This window comes from Podarcis cretensis (assembly GCF_951804945.1).
Source record: "Podarcis cretensis genome assembly, chromosome: 8".
Lineage (NCBI taxonomy): Eukaryota > Metazoa > Chordata > Lepidosauria > Squamata > Lacertidae > Podarcis > Podarcis cretensis.
Genome location: NC_137177.1, coordinates 20,877,661 through 20,895,364, shown reverse-complemented (window position 1 = coordinate 20,895,364; position 17,704 = coordinate 20,877,661). Strand labels below are relative to the sequence as shown.

At 47.8% G+C, this 17,704-nt stretch overlaps 2 protein-coding genes across 2 annotated transcripts in view; one reads left to right on the top strand and one right to left on the bottom strand.

The window, feature by feature from the left end:
- NPHS1 (NPHS1 adhesion molecule, nephrin) overlaps positions 1 to 9,046 on the top strand; it is a 49,370-nt gene extending 40,324 nt beyond the window's left edge. Inside the window, exons 24-30 of the mRNA XM_079985903.1 lie at positions 739 to 795; positions 3,560 to 3,682; positions 4,485 to 4,509; positions 5,211 to 5,301; positions 6,606 to 6,708; positions 7,149 to 7,270; positions 8,687 to 9,046. Of these exons, the coding sequence (XP_079842029.1) occupies positions 739 to 795; positions 3,560 to 3,682; positions 4,485 to 4,509; positions 5,211 to 5,301; positions 6,606 to 6,708; positions 7,149 to 7,270; positions 8,687 to 8,815 (650 nt within the window). The 3' untranslated portion in view covers positions 8,816 to 9,046. The remainder of the gene's footprint in view (positions 1 to 738; positions 796 to 3,559; positions 3,683 to 4,484; positions 4,510 to 5,210; positions 5,302 to 6,605; positions 6,709 to 7,148; positions 7,271 to 8,686) is intronic.
- Positions 9,047 to 10,314: 1,268 nt separating this feature from the next.
- The window catches only part of NFKBID (NFKB inhibitor delta), a 30,398-nt gene continuing 23,008 nt past the window's right edge, over positions 10,315 to 17,704 (bottom strand). Inside the window, exons 8-12 of the mRNA XM_079988190.1 lie at positions 17,499 to 17,550; positions 17,233 to 17,378; positions 16,268 to 16,384; positions 13,567 to 13,731; positions 10,315 to 12,995 (exon numbers count right to left, since the gene is read on the bottom strand). Of these exons, the coding sequence (XP_079844316.1) occupies positions 12,930 to 12,995; positions 13,567 to 13,731; positions 16,268 to 16,384; positions 17,233 to 17,378; positions 17,499 to 17,550 (546 nt within the window). The 3' untranslated portion in view covers positions 10,315 to 12,929. The remainder of the gene's footprint in view (positions 12,996 to 13,566; positions 13,732 to 16,267; positions 16,385 to 17,232; positions 17,379 to 17,498; positions 17,551 to 17,704) is intronic.

Genomic DNA, 17,704 nt, shown 5'->3' with positions numbered 1-17,704 from the left:
ATAATAAAATGGGAAGGGGTGGAGAGGGAGTCAGGTAAACTATTCTGAGTCCCTAAAGGAAAGTAAGGTAAAGGTAAAGGGACCCCTGACTATTAAGTCCAGTTGCGGATGACTCTGGGGTTGCAGCGCTCCTCTTGTTTTATTGGCCGAGGGAGCCGGCGTACAGCTTCTGGGTCATGTGGCCAGCATGACTAAGCTGCTTCTGGCAAACCAGAGCAGCGCACGGAAACACTGTTTTACCTTCCCGCCGGAGTGGTACCTATTTATCTATTTGCACTTTGACGTGCTTTCGAACTGCTAGGTTGGCAGGAGCAGGGACCGAGCAACGGGAGCTCACCCCATTGCGGGGATTCGAACTGCCGACCTTCTGATCGGCAAGCCCTAGGCTCTGTGGTTTAACCCACAGCGCCACCTGCATCCCTAAAGGAAAGTATAAGCATGTAATAAGTGAGAAACAGAGTGGCAAAATGATCCTGGATTAACTATTATGCTAAGCATGCTGTAGAGCTGGGTTGCAACAGAAGAGCGGGTTAGCAGTGACTCAAGTACTGGAAAGTGGCAGATTTCTGTGACTTCCATTCTTTTTTCCTGAAGGTATGGGATTTTGCTTACCCTTCCTGACCCAGCCTATAGCATCACATTGAAATGACCATCCTTGTATTAGGCAAATTGTCCTGTTCTGATGCTATCAGAATCTAGACACTATGTTCCATCGTGGTTTAATGTGTTCTCTTCTAGGGAGCGAGGAAGAAACAATTGACAGAGAACCCAAAACGCCATCTCTACCTGAACCAGGTACTAAAATGTTAACAACTAGTAGAGTTGAAGTCCATGTTGCTGAGAGAGCCATTTCCTGTTGTGGCCCTCTCTGCCTTGATGCTCTGTTGCAGTCAGGGCTGAATGTATGGATAGCTCAGTTGGTTAGAGTTTGGTGCTGGTAATGCCAAGGTTGTAGGTTCAATCCCCGTAAGCGACAGCTGCATTTTCTTGCATTGCAGGGGGTTGGACTGGATGATCCTCAGGGTACCTTCCACCTCTAGTTATCTATTAATAATTGCTGAATTGCTCAAGTCAAAATGTCGGTGTGTGATACAGCAGTCAGTATCCCAACAAACACTGTGTTCCTTAAAACTGCAACAGATGCAAACCTATGTTTCTAGTCTACAGAGATAGGTTTGCCGTACAATGGTAATACAGTGGTACCTCTGGTTACGTACTTAATTTGTTCCAGAGGTCTGTTCTTAACCTGAAACTGTTCTTAACCTGAAGCACCACTTTAGCTAATGGGGCCTCCTGCTGCTGCCGTGACGTCGGAGCAAGATTTCTGTTCTCATCCTGAAGCAAAGTTCTTAACCCGAGGTAATATTTCTGGGTTAGCAGAAGTGTAACCTGAAGCGTATGTAACCTGAAGTGTATGTAACCCGAGGTACCACTGTACACAGGAATATTTTGGAATGCAGAGGGAGCCTGAGTGAGAGAAGAGGTTAGCAGCTGAAGCCTGAGCCCTGTGATGTCCCCAGTGTTTAGTATACAATAGAACAATAGAAAATTTGCAAAGACACAATGCTGATATTTTTCCAGGTCTTCTCTCCAGGTCTGCTGATATTTTTCCAGGTCTTCTCTCTCCCTCTCTCTGTAATTTGGATTTTGCTTTCGGTTTCATTTTGGCACCTAGTACAAACAGCTTTGATTGTCGATTGCATACGGCTTCTGGCACATTTAGTTTATTGCACAATGAATGTGTAAAAGTTTCCATTTGATGTGCACGCTCCATCAATATGCTCGAGGCGGTGAGCCTGTTGCAGGGATATTGCATTTTCCAGGCACTCTTCATTCAATCTTTTATAGTGGTTGCTTTTGCCAGATAATGGATCAATGGTTGATCAGAGTCTACTGTGCGGGATGTGGAAATGCAAGTATGTTGGGTAGGTTTGCCAGCGTTTTCAGCAGCACCTGCTCCTCTTCCCCCCAGGCAGTTATGGGAACTGTAGACATTAGCAAGTGACAATGCTCCATACTGTGTAAAATGTCACGTGACGATTTCTGTAGGTCACACACAGATTAAAAGCACATAAGCAGGCCACACAAGACTGTATTGTCAGTGGGCAAACCTCCTCGCTGGCACCAGCAGGAAACTTTTTTAAAATGATAAGCCAGTCATTAGTCAATTACCACTAGGAATGGATGAATCTGTCAATTTTGGTTTCTCTCAGTTTCTTATTTTTCTGACCCTAAACGTACTTCTCCACCTTTCTGCAGCCAGCCATTTGAGATTTTTCTAAAAAACACTGAATTCCACATGAAAACGTGTAAGGGTTTCAGTGCAGATTTCTCACAGGGTTGCCATATGTCCTCTTTTTCCAGGACACGCCCTCTTTTTCGTGGTTGTGTAATTTGAGAGTCATCATAGCAATCCATAGTTAAAAGTAGAAGTCGGCAAATGTGTCCTCTTTTCGGCTCTTCGGAATACGGCAACCCTAGCAAGCATATTTTTGTATGCGGTTTTAACCAGCCTACACATCTTTGCAAGTGATTTCCCCCAGCACAATGCATTTTGTATGTGCTTTCATGAATATATGCATTTATATGCACACTTTCCTATAATATATCATTTTGGTATGTAGGCACTTTCTCACTGAAATGCAAATGAAATCAAAATTCTCTCTCTTCTCCACTTGTATCACTTAGCGCATTATCATACCACTTTGCAAACCAGTGTAGTTTTAATTTCCCTTAAGGAAAAAAAAGCTTTTCTTTCAAACCTGTGCCCTCTCCCTCTCCTCAGCTGGAGTATATGAGACACTCAGGTTTTGGGGAAAGAGGGGCAGACAGTAGGAAGGCTGCAGTAAAACTATTCCTAGGGCCAGCACATGACAATGGGACATCTCTGCCTTTTCCCATCCTGCTCTGTTCCTCGTGATACGCTGCCCGAGTCATGTCTCATGGTACAGCCGGCCCTAACAGTTCTGTCCAAATCTGCTGTTTCCCCAGCCACTCTGGGCGGCTTCAAACAAAACACTAAAATACAACAACCTATTCAACATTAAAAGCTTCCCTAAACAGGGCTGCCTTTAGATGTCTTCTAAAAGTTTGGTAGTTCTTTTTCTCTTTGACATCTGGTGGGAGGGCGTTCCACAGGGCAGGTGCCACTACCAAGAAGGCCCTCTGCCTGGTTCCCTGTAACTTGGCTTCTCACAGCGAGGGAACCACCAGAAGGCCCTCGGCGCTGGACCTCAGTGTCTGGGCAGAACAATGGAGGTGGAGTAAAATGATGGAGGTGGTTGCAGTAAAAGGAGGACTGCATGTTTAGGGAAGCTTTTAATGTTTAATAGGTTATTGTATTTTGGTGTTCTGTTGGAAGTCACCCAGAGTGGCTGGGGAAACCCAGCCAGATGGGCGGGGTATAAATAAATTATGATTATGATTATGATTATGATTATGATTATGATTATGATTATGATTATGATTATGATTATGATTATTATTGCCATCATTTTGGTGGCGAGGGAGCTGCTTTCCTCTATGCCCTCACCTTTTAAACTTTTTCCTTCTTCCCCAGTGAGCCCTTTGCTGCCTCTTTCTCTTGTTGGGCTCCTCAGCACCTTAGGGGTTCTTCTGATAGTTTCCAACTTGTCCTTCCTGGGCTGTTTACTCTGCCGGCGACAGGTCCGAACTCCCAAAGGTAAGCAGAGCCATAGCTCACTACTAAGGAATGGGGCATGGGGAGATCCATACTGTCTGCTCTGCATAAGAGCCCTGGAAACACTGGGCACTGAAGGTAAATTCAGAATCATTGGCTGGCTCTCCAGTTCTAATAACATGAAAAAGGTTTTTGCTCCCTATCCACATTTTTCATGCCATTGCATTATTTTATACACCGCTATCATGTCCCACCTGAATCTGTCCAGGTTCTCTCCATTTCTCATTTTCCCAGTCTTCTGTTCAGCTCTCCCTGTTTTCACATCAGCTTGTGATGTCATTTTAAAGCCCAAATGATAATTCGTCAGCATTTTAGTGTGAATTTATGTTAATAGACACCTGTGTTTATGCACCTTGTTCCTGAGATAAACATTTTTTTTGCAAAGGAATTTCCCTTAAAGCAATCTATTATTTTCAGGGATATATGCATTGTGCACACACTTTGCATCAGTACATGCATTTTTGTACCCACGTCCTGTGTGGTGTATTGCAAAATCCAATGAATGTCAATGAATGACTGCATTTTGCTTTGGGATAATTTCAGAAAGTGTGACTTAGTTGGGTTTACCTTTAGATGCAAATTGAATCCAGTTCCTCCCCATCCATTTCCTTTATGTGCATTTTCTCTAAACTCACCCCCTTCGCCTTAATGTTGTAACTTTTTCGGATGGGGGAGCTGCTCCTTCCACAGTGTTGGACTCCATTGACTCCCACCCACCCGCCCACCCACCCACCCACTGCCTGCCTTTGTATGACCCTTCTTTTGTTCCTTTCTCTCCTTGCAGTTGATGGAACCCAAGAAGAAGTCAAGTAAGTATTAACTGGGCAGGAGGGAAGGAGGCCATGGGGGGGGGAAGTACCCACCACTTTCCACAGAATTAACTTTTGCACATGTAGCAACTGTGAGACTAGGAGACGCTGCTTAGAACCATCAAGTTGGAAGGGGATGTGGAAACCATCTAGCTTAACCCCATTAAATTCAGGCTCTGCAATGCAGGATGCAACCAGAGCATCCCTGACTGGTGGCTGTCAACCCTCTGCTTTAAATACCTCCACCACCTCTTGAGTCAGTCTCCACCATTGAACAGCTCTTCAGGTGAAACCTTTCACAGCAGCACGTCTGGAGGGACAATGCACTGACCAATTTTCTTTCCTGGTTATGTGGCTGTTAAAGGCCCAGGAGATCTCCCCCCCCCAAAAAAAAAAACTTTTAGGCAAAATCAACTGCTAAACCACTAGACACCAGTGCCGTAGCCTGAAAAGGCTTATAGGGTACTGAGTGGTAGCTAGCGGCTCAATAAGACTTGGAGGATTGAAGGCGGTGAAACCAATGGTATGGATCAAGAGCCAATGAGATTTGGAGGTGGAGCTAATGAGAGGAAGAGCTACCCTCTGATTTGTTGTAAGTAAGACGGGCAGGCAGGGGCTGACTGAGGGCAGACTGAGATTAGTGGGGCATTCCTCATTCGCCCTAGTTGACCACCCACCCCAGAATGTTGTTGCTATTTCAGGGGAAAGGTGAGATTTGGGAACAACTATGCAGTGAGCAAGTGGCTGAAACTTGGCACACGGCCCGCACAGCTGGAGGAGCATAGCTCTGAGGTAAGCACATCTCTCTGGGGCCTGGGAATTGTGGGTACAACATCCAGGTAGCATGTAGGACCAGAAAAGAACCCAGCCAGGTCTAGTCTTGTGCCTTCAGCAATATCTTCCTTGGCTGAGATTAGTAGGTGAATTTTTTCATGATACAGAGAATATAGACTGCCTGTTGTGGTCTGCAGATGGTCTGGAGATGCATGGGTGCAGAAGCTGGTACAAAAGGCAGCAACCATGGCAACAAGAGTCCAGGAATACAACAACCACAAAGAAAAATAAATCTATTGGGGTGGGGGTGGGGAACAGCTCCATCCTTTGTTCCCAGTGCTTCTTTTAAAGTTTGCTGTTTTTCCCCCCAAGGGAGGCAAACTTGACATTGAGACAAAGGCAACTGGATCTGCTCACTGGTAACACCCATTCAACACCAAGGCTCCAGCCCCCGAAAAAGTAAATGTTGCAGTGTTGTGCGACAAGGTTATGTTCAATGTTAGTCCTATTTGGAGTAGACCCATTGAAATTAATGGACATGAGTAATGTAGGCCCATTCATTTCAATGGTTCCACCCTTAGTTGGGTACAATGCACAGTCAGTTTTACAGGGAGTTCAGAATTCTGCATCAGTCAATCCAGTTTCTGCAATAGGGATAATTTACACCAGCCAGTGAAGTTTAGCACAAATTGTAGGAGGCAATTAAATGTATGAATCTTTGTTACCCACTTGTGTGGGTAAATTTAAAATATTTTACTTACAGATTCAAAGGTCTGTTACCATGTTCCATGCAGCGGCAAGGAGGACACAGGCAAAATACTGTAGAAAATGCAGCAAGATAGTTTCATACTAAAGAGAGTCATCTCCCAATAGACCAGCCTTCGCCAACCAGGTGCTCTCCAGATGTTTTGGACTACAACTCCCATCAACCCAAGCTGGCATGGCAGGGCTGGCTGGGGCTGATGGGAGTTGTAGTCTGAAAACATCTAGAGAGTATCAGATTGGCCAAGGCTGTTGTAGACCATGGTTTCCAGACTCTCCACGATCAGGGTCAACCTTCATAGGAGTGCGAGAAATTTGATCTTGCTTTGGGGGGGGAAATCACAGTAGACCTTCTTAGGATTTTGAGCTGCCAACAAGGGGCTCTGATAGATTCCTTGTGAAAAACTGCCTAGTACCTGAGAAGTCCCCTATGTGAAAGTTAGATGGCTGGAAGCTGCCAAAGAAGGGACAATGGACGGGGGTCAGTGGACCTGATACAGGCAGTAGATATTGTCCTTTTTCCTGGGAATAGAGCTGGTTGGTTTGGTCTTTCTCTGCAGGGCAGCTCTCCCAAGACAACATCAATCGGCACTGAGGCTACTGCAAGGGGCTGGTCCCTGCCAGGCCACCACACTGACAGTGAGATGGATGCTAGTGTCACAGGTGGGCAGGTGCTGACATGTTATTTCTCCTCTGCCTGCTTTTTCCTCTAAGCCACAGTACCATAATCTGGAATCACAGCAAATCCCAAATATCAGTGCTCTGTTTCAGCACTAGGGTGACATTCCCATCTGGGCAACTTTCCGTGGGTTATGTGTCAGTGGTGGGAGAAGCAGCAGATTTAGTTTCTCCCTTTGTACATTAGGCTACACACTCTCTCGCTGTCTTCATCCAAACAAGCAAGAGGAACCACCAGAGTTCAAGGATACATTCCAACCAGGCAAAATGCTCAGGGGGAGAAGCTGGACCACTGAGAGGTGGGGCCTGGGGAGAATTCCAAGGGCCAGGCAGAGAGTGGCCCCATCCTTGCTCCTGAGGAACAATCTCAGGTCCCTGAAGGCAGGCTTCCTTCATCACTGCAGACCCCGATATTGCACCCACAGGGCTTGGTTCTCCAGGTCAGCACGAGTACGAGGAAGTGAGGCTGCCCCGGCAGTATGAAGAAATGAAGCCTCTGTATGAGAGATGGTACCCCCAGGAGGAATCATGGATTTATGAGTATGCTGTGAGTACTTGGGGAAGAGGCTTAACAGTGGGGGAAGAGAGTCACAATGAACGCTCCTTCTGAACCAAGTCCACAGGACTTGTCCTCTCTTGTATGTTTCATTGTGAGTCATGGATTCCCTTGTTTCCTCCACCTCCCTCATTTCAAAAAAGCCACCCAAAAGGAAGTCAGAGAGTGTCCCATCTTAGCCCTGTAGTGTATATGATATAGGAAGATAGGAAGATGCTTTGTACTGAGTTAGACCATTGGTCCATGTAGCTCGGTGTTGTCCACACTGTGGCAGCAGCTCAGCAGGGTTTCAAGCAGGAGATTCTCCCAGCCCTATCTGGAAATGCTGGGGATTGAATTTGGGACCTTTCTACGAGCAACCAGATTTGCCCAATGAGGAGAGGAAGTAGACTGGCAGCTGCTGGACTGGTAGGGAAAAGGACTCCACAAAACTTTTTTTCAGATTGAAAAACAAGTTCTGGAACATAGAAAGCTGCCTTATACCGAGTCAGGTCAGTACTGCCTACTCTGACAGGCAGTTATTCATCTCAGGCAGAGGTCTCTCCCACCACCCCAGGGATGCCAGGGGTGGAGCCTGGGACCTTCTGCACATAGAACGTGCCCTCTGCCTCTGAGCTATAGCCCCGCCTCCTTAGGAAGCTGCTTCAGACAGAGTCAGACCATGGTCCATCAACTCAGAATGGTCAGTGCAAGAATTGGGGAGCCTGTGGCCTTCTTGAGGTTGCTGAACTACAGCTCCCATCATTCCTGATAACTGACCATGCTAGCTGGGGCTGATGTGAGTTGCAGTCCAACAGCATCTGAAGGGCCACAAGTTCCCCATTCTTGGTCTATGCTGACAGTCAGCCCCTCTCAATGCTTTCAAGCAGGAGTCTTGTCACATCTTGGATGGGATTAGAATCCTAGAACTGTAGAGCTGGAAGGGACCATGAGGGTCATCTAGTCCAACCCCCTGCCATGCAGGATTCATTTGCCCAATGTGGGGCTCAAACCCACAGCCCTGAGATTAAGAGCCTCACACTCTACCAACTGAGCTATCCACAGGGATATTTTACCTGCTATATTTTTCTATTTTAGGATTGAAAGCAGATGCCCGACCACCAAGCTGTGCCCTTTCTCATTAAAGGAATGGGGGCTGGGGCTTTGGCCTTGATAGATGAGGCCAGAATCCATTTAGCCCAGCTCTTGTTTGTCAGCCTGGGCCAACCAGATGCCGGACATGTAGGCAATGGCCTCCTGCTATTTGGCCTGAGTGGCTGGTGTTCAGAGGTAGAGTGCTCCCACACATGGTGGCTCCATTTAGTTACAGTGGTGGTGAGTCACTGATACCTCTGGCCTCCACCCATTGTCTCCTGCAGTTGGGAAATGGTAGGGAACCTCAGCAGGTCTTTCTTCCCTTATGTCTAGGGTGATTATCAGCGAAGCAGAAGATCAGTGGATGGCTATGCGGACGTGACACAGGTCTACGACCCTGTGGCAGATTTTCTGCCCCTGGATGGGGATCTGCCTTTTGAGCAACGAGGGGAGCTGGTCTGAGCAAAAGCTGCAGCAAGGCTGCTTCTGATCCGTCACCCAGGATTCGAATCCGTACTCAGCCATGAAGCTTTGCTGGGTGACGCCTTGGGCCAGGCACTGTCTCTCAGCCTAACCTACTTCGCAGGGTTGTTGTGAGGCTAAAATGAGGAGTGGGGGGGGGGGAGATAAAGAACCATGCACACCCACCATGAACTCCTTGGAGGAAAGGTTGCAATAAATAAATCTACCATATATTTTTGAAAGTGATTTGTTTGTTCGCTATGAATTTGGAAACCTTGGAAGATACTGTAATCCACTTTGGGATGACAGCTCTGAGATCGAAGAGCAGCTTTTTAATCTACGTTTGGATACAATCGGGTGCCATTTTGAATCAAGATGGTGGACTGAAAAGAGGTGCTGACTTGCGCCCAATATGGAGGGGCCCCAGCATGTGTTGCGTGTGTGTGTGTGACTGTTGCATTGTCTAGAGAAGGCCACTGTCACCATACCTGACCTGAGGAGAGAAGGTGCTGCCCCACATGTGCCTCCGTCTCCCTTGCTGCTCCTTGGCTACTTCTGCCACCTCCTCAGGGACATGCCACCTTCCTTTTCTTCCCCTGGACCTTCCCCTTCTGGCAGCCATGAGGGGGAATGCAGGCAGCAGCAGTGCTACCTCAGCTCTACTCAGCCTCCCCACATCCCAGAGGCACATTTCAGGAGCAGAAGGCCCCACAGCCCTGACTGCTGCTCTCCAGCGGCAGTGGCTTCTTGCCTGACACAGCCCCTGCCTTGCTCGTAGCCCAAGATGCTCCCTCCACAGACCCTTAGCCTGGCTCCTGGCATTCTTCATTCACAGAGAGCTGCCTCTTCCTCCCTGTGTTTGGCCTCCTCCGCCCCCTCAACCTCGAGGGGACCTGGTCCCCTGCCAACAAATATTGAGGGGGCCAAAGACACCTCAGCCTCATAGAGTTGGTGCGCCTGGGACCGACCCATTCAAACCTGCCCTGATTTCAACCGCTGATTTCAAAGCTACACTGCGCTTTTGCTTTCTCTGGTTTCCTGAGAAGTGCCAGGTACGCGGCTGCTAGCAAAATGAACAAATTATCTGGGGCTTGGCTGCGTGGCATGAAGTTGCTTCTGATAGCAGACCTCAACCCTTCCCTCTCTTGTGTTTCTATTCCCTCTTTTCCTTTGTTTGTGGGACTGTGGTCCAAGAATGCTGGGAGTGAGAGAAAGGTGCAAGTAGGCGAGCGCTGATGGGTTCACAGGTTCTGCACCGGGGCTGGAGTGTAGGCAGTGTGAGACGGAGACAGCGGAAAAGATTAAAAAGTGTGCTTCTTTATTGCCACAATTAGCTTGCTTCTGTTCCAATAACATATGGTTCATCATAAACCCTGGCATGTCCTCGCCTCCATTTAAATATTCCATTAGCACAAGCTTGGAGTGTTTATCAAGCTGAACACAGAGGAGGGCATGTGAAAGGTTGCCAGAGAGAGAGAGAGAGAGAGAGAGAGAGAGAGAGAGAGAGAGAGAGATGGGAATGGGGAGGGATAAACACAAGATTATAGGACGTTGCCTTCTACTGAGTCAGACCACTGAGTCTATCCAGCTCAGTATTGCCTGCATTGACTGGCAGCAGCTCTGCAGGGTTTCAGGGTGATTTTTTTTTCAGCCCTCCAGGGAGATGGACTCTAGGACCTTCTGCATGCAAAGCAATGTCCTACTACTTTGGGAAGGGTTCCCTCCATAGCTGTCAAGTGTCCCTTATTTGGCGGGACAGTCCCTTATCCCAGGGCCATGTCCCGCTGCTGTCCCTTATTGATGATGTCCCTTAAATAAATAAGCTACTGAAGGTAATGGGGCCCTTTCTATGTCCAGCTGTCCTTTGTCAACAACAAATTGTTGCTGTTTTTGTGTGTTGAATCTATGCTATATGGTAATTTGTAGGACCTAATAGGTATCTAAAGCCATTTGCACGCAACAAAATATGTATTTTATCAAAGTAATTGTTGATGCCTTATTTTGGCTGCTGATCCCTTATTTTCGAGGCTGCTGGTCCCTTATTTTCAAATCTGTAAGTTGACAGCTATGGTTCCCTCCTAGTTAGTGAGCAGGAATAATTCTTGCAGCAGCTGAATCTGCAGCAGTATTTTCCAGGAAAAGAAGCTGCAACTGCCAGAATTCTCCCTTTCTTCACAACAGTTAAGAAATCCCAGGGAGACTGGATTGGGTGTCTGGCAATTGCAAATGGGCTGATCGACTAGTTTCGGTTTCTCTTCCCTCCCCCCCCCCCATCCAAACTTCAGTTCTTCGCATTTCCGCATTAGTTTGCAGTTCATTCACATTTGAAGGTGGCGAATTAGGTTGGTTTGCCTTTAAATGCAAACTGGATCTGATTTCTCCCTACCCAGCAATGGGAAAAGAAGGGAGAGTCAAACTCCTCAAAGAGTTGTGGAGAGCAGAAATTGGTGGGACAGCATGACTTAATAAGGCGAGACCGCCAAGAAATGGGATGGGTGGGGAGGATAGGAAAAGAAAGGGGAGGTGTGTTAATTTCCCCACTTTGTGGGGATACAAGCTGATGCAGTCATGGAGAGAGAGAGAGACAGACAGAGAGAGAAAGACTGCTTCTTTGGCAACGAGCCAGAGATAAGAGTGTGAGCTACACAGAGCTCTCTCAATTAAGCCAGGGACCTGGCTACAGGTTTCTGCACACAGATGCTGTGAGCGGGTGCGTCACAGGCCGGAGCCTAAATCGAGAAAAAACACGCAGTGTTTATCCCCGCAGCTTAGAACACAGAAGGCCCCCACCTTGCCTGAGGGCCTCCAGACCAATTCCAAGCGTCAGAGGGGCAGCACTGAAAAAGTGTGCATATTGTCATTTGCCTCAGGTTATTGTGAGGTGTAATTAAGTCGGCTGCCAACTTCATCTCCTGAGAGGGCACCTCTAACTTCTTAAAAGGGCAGTTCTCTACCACAACGTTGTTTCGAGGCTGGCTTAAGCGTTGCAGCTCCTTCCTCACCGCAGGGACTCCTGGAAACAGTGATTTGGGTGAACTACAGTTCCAAGGGTTCCCCAGTTGTGGAGAGAAAAGGAACAACAATTAAGCCAGTTACCGTAATTTTGTAGAGAAATACCTGGAGGCAGGGGCAAGACACCCGCAGCCCTCCAGACGTTGCTGAACTTCAAGTCCCATCATCTCTGATCTCTGGCCAGGCTGGACTCCACTCATGGGAGTGGTGGTTCAACAACATCTGGGTACCACAAGGTAGCTGCCCGTAAGATTTGCACAGAAGGGATAATTTCGGCAGTTGCGGCTTGGAAGATCACTCCCATGCCACAGTTGTGAGAAGCTCGAACCATTGGAATTTCCTTTCCCCCTTCCGTGCAATTCTTTGAATTAAAAAGTTACAGGAACTCTCTTAGGTTTAAGACGTAGCATCAATAAGTGGATCACACCAGAGATGGCCTAAACAGCAACTCAGTTTCACCGAAGTAATTCCTCCGGCAAAGGCCAGCCCTGTGCTACTATACGATCCAAATTTTGCCAAAAACCAATATGGTTCAATTACAATGATCCATTTCACAGAAATGATACTTGCGGCAGCTAAGAGGATAGAGGGGGCGGACCTGGCAGCTGCCTCCCCCTCCCTTGCATGCAAGGATACCAAACAGGGGCACTTAGAACTCCAGTGGGGAAGCAGCTGGTCGCCAGAATTCGCACTCGGAGCCTGAACCGTTTCCTTGCTGATGAGGGTGAGCCCAGTGGTGCTGGGTGGTGGTGGAGGAGTACCTTTGTTCCCTGCCTGCTCACTAGCCTGGGGCTGAAAGGATGCAGTGACAATGAGAAAGGCAAAGCCCTCCACACTGGCAGAACTGCAGTGGGTCACCTGCAGTGGGAGATAACCGGCGCCACTGGGGATAGACTATTGGCCGGCATCAGCAAGGAAAGTCGGGCAGACAACCTCCCTATCCAATAAGTTAAATATAGGCAGCACAAGGCAAAGTTTCCTTGTCACATAAGATAAAACAACACAAACAACAACGCCCCCCCCCAATTGACACTCCTTCACTTCCTGGGCGGCTGAAAAAGAGACGGTGTTCTGCCAAGGAGTGTAGCTTGACAGGAGGTCTTCATGGGAAAGAGGGGAGATGAGCTGGTCCGGGGCCCAAACGGCGGCTCCTAAGCAACAGGCGTAGCTGCAGAGGGAAGGAGACAACAATCATTCAAAGATGAAGGATAGCTTTTCCTTCTTGGGCTCTTCCCGATGCAGCTAGGGATGAACGGATCTGCCCATTTTGGTTTCTCCCAGCTTCTCATCCTTCCAATCTTCAGTTCTCCACATTTTTGCACCAGTCTACTAGTCTACTGATATATATATATATATATATATTGCAACAAGTGCACTTGAAAATCCACCAGCTTCTTAGTGTGCATTTCTCCTAACGCAGACATTTCTGTAGGCGATTTTTATTCAGCATACACATTTTTCCCCAAGCAATTTCCCCTAATGGCATGCATTTTTTCTCGGGGTACGTTAGTTCCTCTAATCACACAATTTTTTAATGCCCCCTTTCGCTTAACATATGCCTTTTTTTTGAGCAGGTGGGAGAACTCCACCGCAGAATTCGGAGAAGTGCAAATTTCTCAGGACAGCTGCATTTTGAGCTGCGTGTTGCAAATTTGGTAGGTCCTGATGAAAATGCAAAGTGAACTAAATTTAGCTCCCCCTGCCCACTGCCACCAACCATAGATCCTCCCCCAGCTGACCTGTTCTGTTGCTGGGCCTGGTGCCAACAGGTGAACTGGTTGTTCGTTCTCCAGGTTCCGCGCACTGGGATCAGCCCAGTGATGCAGCAGGAGGCGCACAATCTGCTCCTGAAAGGGGTGTCCATGCAGACCAGCGGCCATGTGCAAGGCAGTGTTCCCGTGGGCCTGAGGACAGAGATTTCCCCTCCAAGTTAGCCTGCACAATATCCATTTATTGCAGATTTATTAACCCAAACTTACTGAAGCAGTGTGCAATAAAATAAGACAAAATGCAAAAAGATTGCAAACTCAGCAATGCTAAAAGCAGTAAAGCAATTTCTACCATTGTGAAACTATTGTTTTTTTTCACATAAGCAACTGCATCACACTTCGGGAAAGGCTTCTTAAAGAAAAAAATGTCTTCAATAGCCCCCTAATTGCTAAAAGGCTAGGTGTTTGCCAGATTTCGGCTGATAACTGATTCCAGGCGGCTGGAGCTGCAACACTAAAATCCTGGTCTTTAGGGCACAACCAGCTCATCTCTGGGGCATGTGGTACTGTCAGCAGTATGCCATCTGGGGAGTACAACTGCTGGACATGGATGTGTGGGTCAAGGCCATAGCTGTCAACTTTTCCCTTTTATTGCGAGGAATCCTATTCGGAATAAGCGAATTTCCCTTAAAAAAGGGAAACGTTGACAGCTTATGGTCAAGGCAGTTCCTCAGGTCCATTGCAACTCTTTCCAAAGTTCCAGAAAATGCTGACGAACATGTCAGAGAATTCTGACGAAGAAAAGAATGGAATCAGAAATTGCTGATGTTCATTTCTTCATTCCGTGGCCAGAAGGGAACTCAGTCCAGTGAATACAATGGGCATTTGCTGTTTCCTCTTGCTTTCAGTCCACAAGTGACATGTAATTGATTACATTAACCCCCCCCCCACTTGCACTGTGTTTCCTTTGCGTCCTGCAAGGCCGTGCTTTGGTTTCCGAACGTTTTGGAAGTCGAATGGACTTCTGGAACAGATTCCATTTTACTTCCAAGGTACGACTGTACAGGGCAGAACAGAAAATGATGGCTTCTTACATCCCTGAGGAACAGGACACCTCAGCAGCAAACTTGTTTAACATGCCATTTCTCCCTCTGCCCTTTTAGCTGAGTCTCAGTGCTACTCAGGATCAGTCCTAGGGAAGCTGGAGCAGCCTTTGGGCCACGGCAGGTGTGAATCACCTCCCCAATATTCCTCTTCGCTTTTCAAGGGAAGCATCCATTGGCATCAATGGCATAGAATTGTAGAGTTTGAAGGGACCACCAGAGCATAGCTGTCAACCGTCCCTTATTTGGCGGCAAACTCCCTTATCCCAGCGCCATGTCCCGCTGCTGTCCCTTATTGATGATGTCCCTTAAATTTCCTGGGTTTCAAAGGAAGCAGCTCCTCTCCCTCCCTGCTGGCCAGGGAGGAGGAAGGCTCCAACTATGTTGCTTGGCTGCCTGCCCCGCTCCCCTCTGGTCTCTCACCAGCCTCGCCCCCGGGAGCCCCTCCCCGCCAAGACTGGCGGGAGCCTCAGGCCCTTCCGCCGCCATCCTCCTCGCGGCCACCGAACTGAGCATCTCTGCTTGGGGTCTCCCCTCTGCCCGCCGCCACCTCTCCCACTAGGCCGCACTGTGGCTGCGCCGCCGATGGACCCGGATGAGATGGGCAGCCTGGCGCGGCCTATGAATTGCTGAGGAACCTTGAGAGGAGAGCAAGGGCAACCATAGAGAAAGAAGTTCAGAGAGAGGAGGTGGAGGTGCGGGCAGGTGTTCCAAGGGCTAACCATAGAGGGGGAAAGCAGAGGAAGGACCACAAGCGCTTCTCCTATAGATTTGTAGTGGTAGACTAGCATAGATGGTCTGATCTGCAGGTTTACTTCAGGTGCTCTCCCCCCCCCCCCTCTTCCTCCTGCCCCGCCTGATGGAACTGAGAGCTGCAGATGGAGCACGAGAGAAAAGATACAGAACTGCAACAGCATCTTTGTAGCTTGGACTTCGTTTTGCACGAAAAGTGGTTGCTGCTTGTAGTTATTTAATTGCAGTGTTTCATCAGCTGGTATCTTGAGCAGCAACCTCTGGAAATGAAGGGCTAAAAACCGGCGCTGCTCTCCCAAATTATCTGGTCCCTTTTAACTTCTTATTTCAGCTGGTTGACTGAAATACCTTATTTTGGCTGCTGATCCCTTATTTTCAAGGCTGCTGGTCCCTGATTTTCAAATCTGTAAGTTGACAGCTATGCACCAGAGTCATCTAGTCTAACCCTCTGCAGTGCAGGAATCTTTTTGCCCAACGTGGGGTTCGAACCCATAACCCTCAGATTAAGAGGAGCATGCTCCCCTCGCAATGCAAACAGCAGTGTTGGAGAGATCATCATGGGAGAGAGGGAGGAAGAAAAAGTATAACTTTCCCTCTCCCTTTCCTAAGGTCCCAAAGCTGCAACTGACATAGACAAAAACCTGCATGTTAGCTGCTACAGTCCAAATGAACCCACGTGACATGTGATTCTCAGAGCTGGGCCCTCTGTTGCAAGGTGCTGAGCAGGCTTGATCTGCTCTCCGAGGGCCACCAGTTCTACCCACCCTTCTGCCTTTCATGAGACAAAACAACAACAACACCATAATGGAAAAACTCCTTTCTATCCCCAACCTTGGGCAACATCGCCCCCTAGCAGAGAAAACCCAGAAGCACACCTTCATATTGACAAAGTTCTGGAGTTCTCCTTCAGGCAGCTGGAGAAGGAACTGGATCAAAGGCAGGTTCGCAGCTTGGACGGCCAAATGCAGAATGGTTTTGCTGCTCTTCAGTTCCTAGAAAAGGGAGGAAACTGTCAGGAGGCCAGATGCAATCTCCAGGATGGGCTGGCCAAGCTTTCTTGGCTAATCACAAAAGAGAGTCTTATCTTTGAATCTTTCTGGGTGGGAGAACATCTGCTTTGCATGCAGACGATCCCAGGTTCAGTCCCTGGCACCTCCAGGTAGGACTGGGAGAGAAATTCTAGAAAGCAGCTGCCTGCCAGTGTAGACAATATTGAGTTAGATAAACAAACAAACAGTCTGACTCAGGGTGAGGCACTTTGCCAGTCCTGTTTAGAAGTGCTTCCATAATGTCAGTATGTCATGATGTCAGCGGGAGAGGTTCAAGTGTACATGAGAAATCTAGATTTATGCAATTAAAGTGAATTAAAGCATTTTCTTGCCCTGGTGAAACAAATCCACTTTAAAAAAGAAGACGACTTTTTGCAGTTAGGAAAGTGATGAGGAAAGTCACCGAAAAGTGTGAGAGGAACAAATGGGAAAACACTAGCAAATGAATAATGCTAATTGTTAAATAAATCAGAAGGAATTTCCAGTAAAGACAGGTCATAGTCTAACCTCTGTGTAAGCTTTGTGCAAACAAATCAGGGTGAATGCTCAATAAACAGGCCATCTGGAGGATCGCAGAGCACCCTAAGTGGTACACATTGAATGGTCACATTCTTCCCCATGATGGCAAGATCTATTTTTCTATCTTAATTATGGCAACAATAGCCAAATTCTGTAAATGCTTTGCTATGTCTCCTTCTTTTGCTCTCTTTTTGGTTGATGCAGAAGTGACCACCTTGGTCTCCTGGCCTGGGGAGAAGGAACCCCTCCTCAGAGCCCACCCACCCACCTACCTGGCTCTTGTAGTTGGCCCCGAGTTCGAGGAGCAAGCGAATACAGAGCAGGAAGTTCTGGAGCTGCTGCTGAGACAACGGATCCATGCTTTGGGACTGGAAGGCAGCATTGTGAGCTATGACAGCACAATGCAAGGGGGTCAGACCTACCAGAACAGTGCAGAAAGGGGTGTCAAAGACTCCACACATTAGCAGTGTGCAAAATGATATGCATTCACAACTTGAGAATGTTTCTGGGAATACACAGCACTCTCTGATCATCTTACCTTCGAAATTTCTGGCATCGACATTGACTGGGATACCAGTCACCATGACGGCCTGGGAAAGAATCCAGAAGAGATTGTCATTCTGACATGTGCTTAGAACAGATTAAATCCCAACCTAATGAAAGCCCAGCAAGTAGATGTTGGCCATGGACCGAATGGCTCTAACACCTAGCTGCTTCAACAGTATTTGCTGGAAAAGCAGAGAA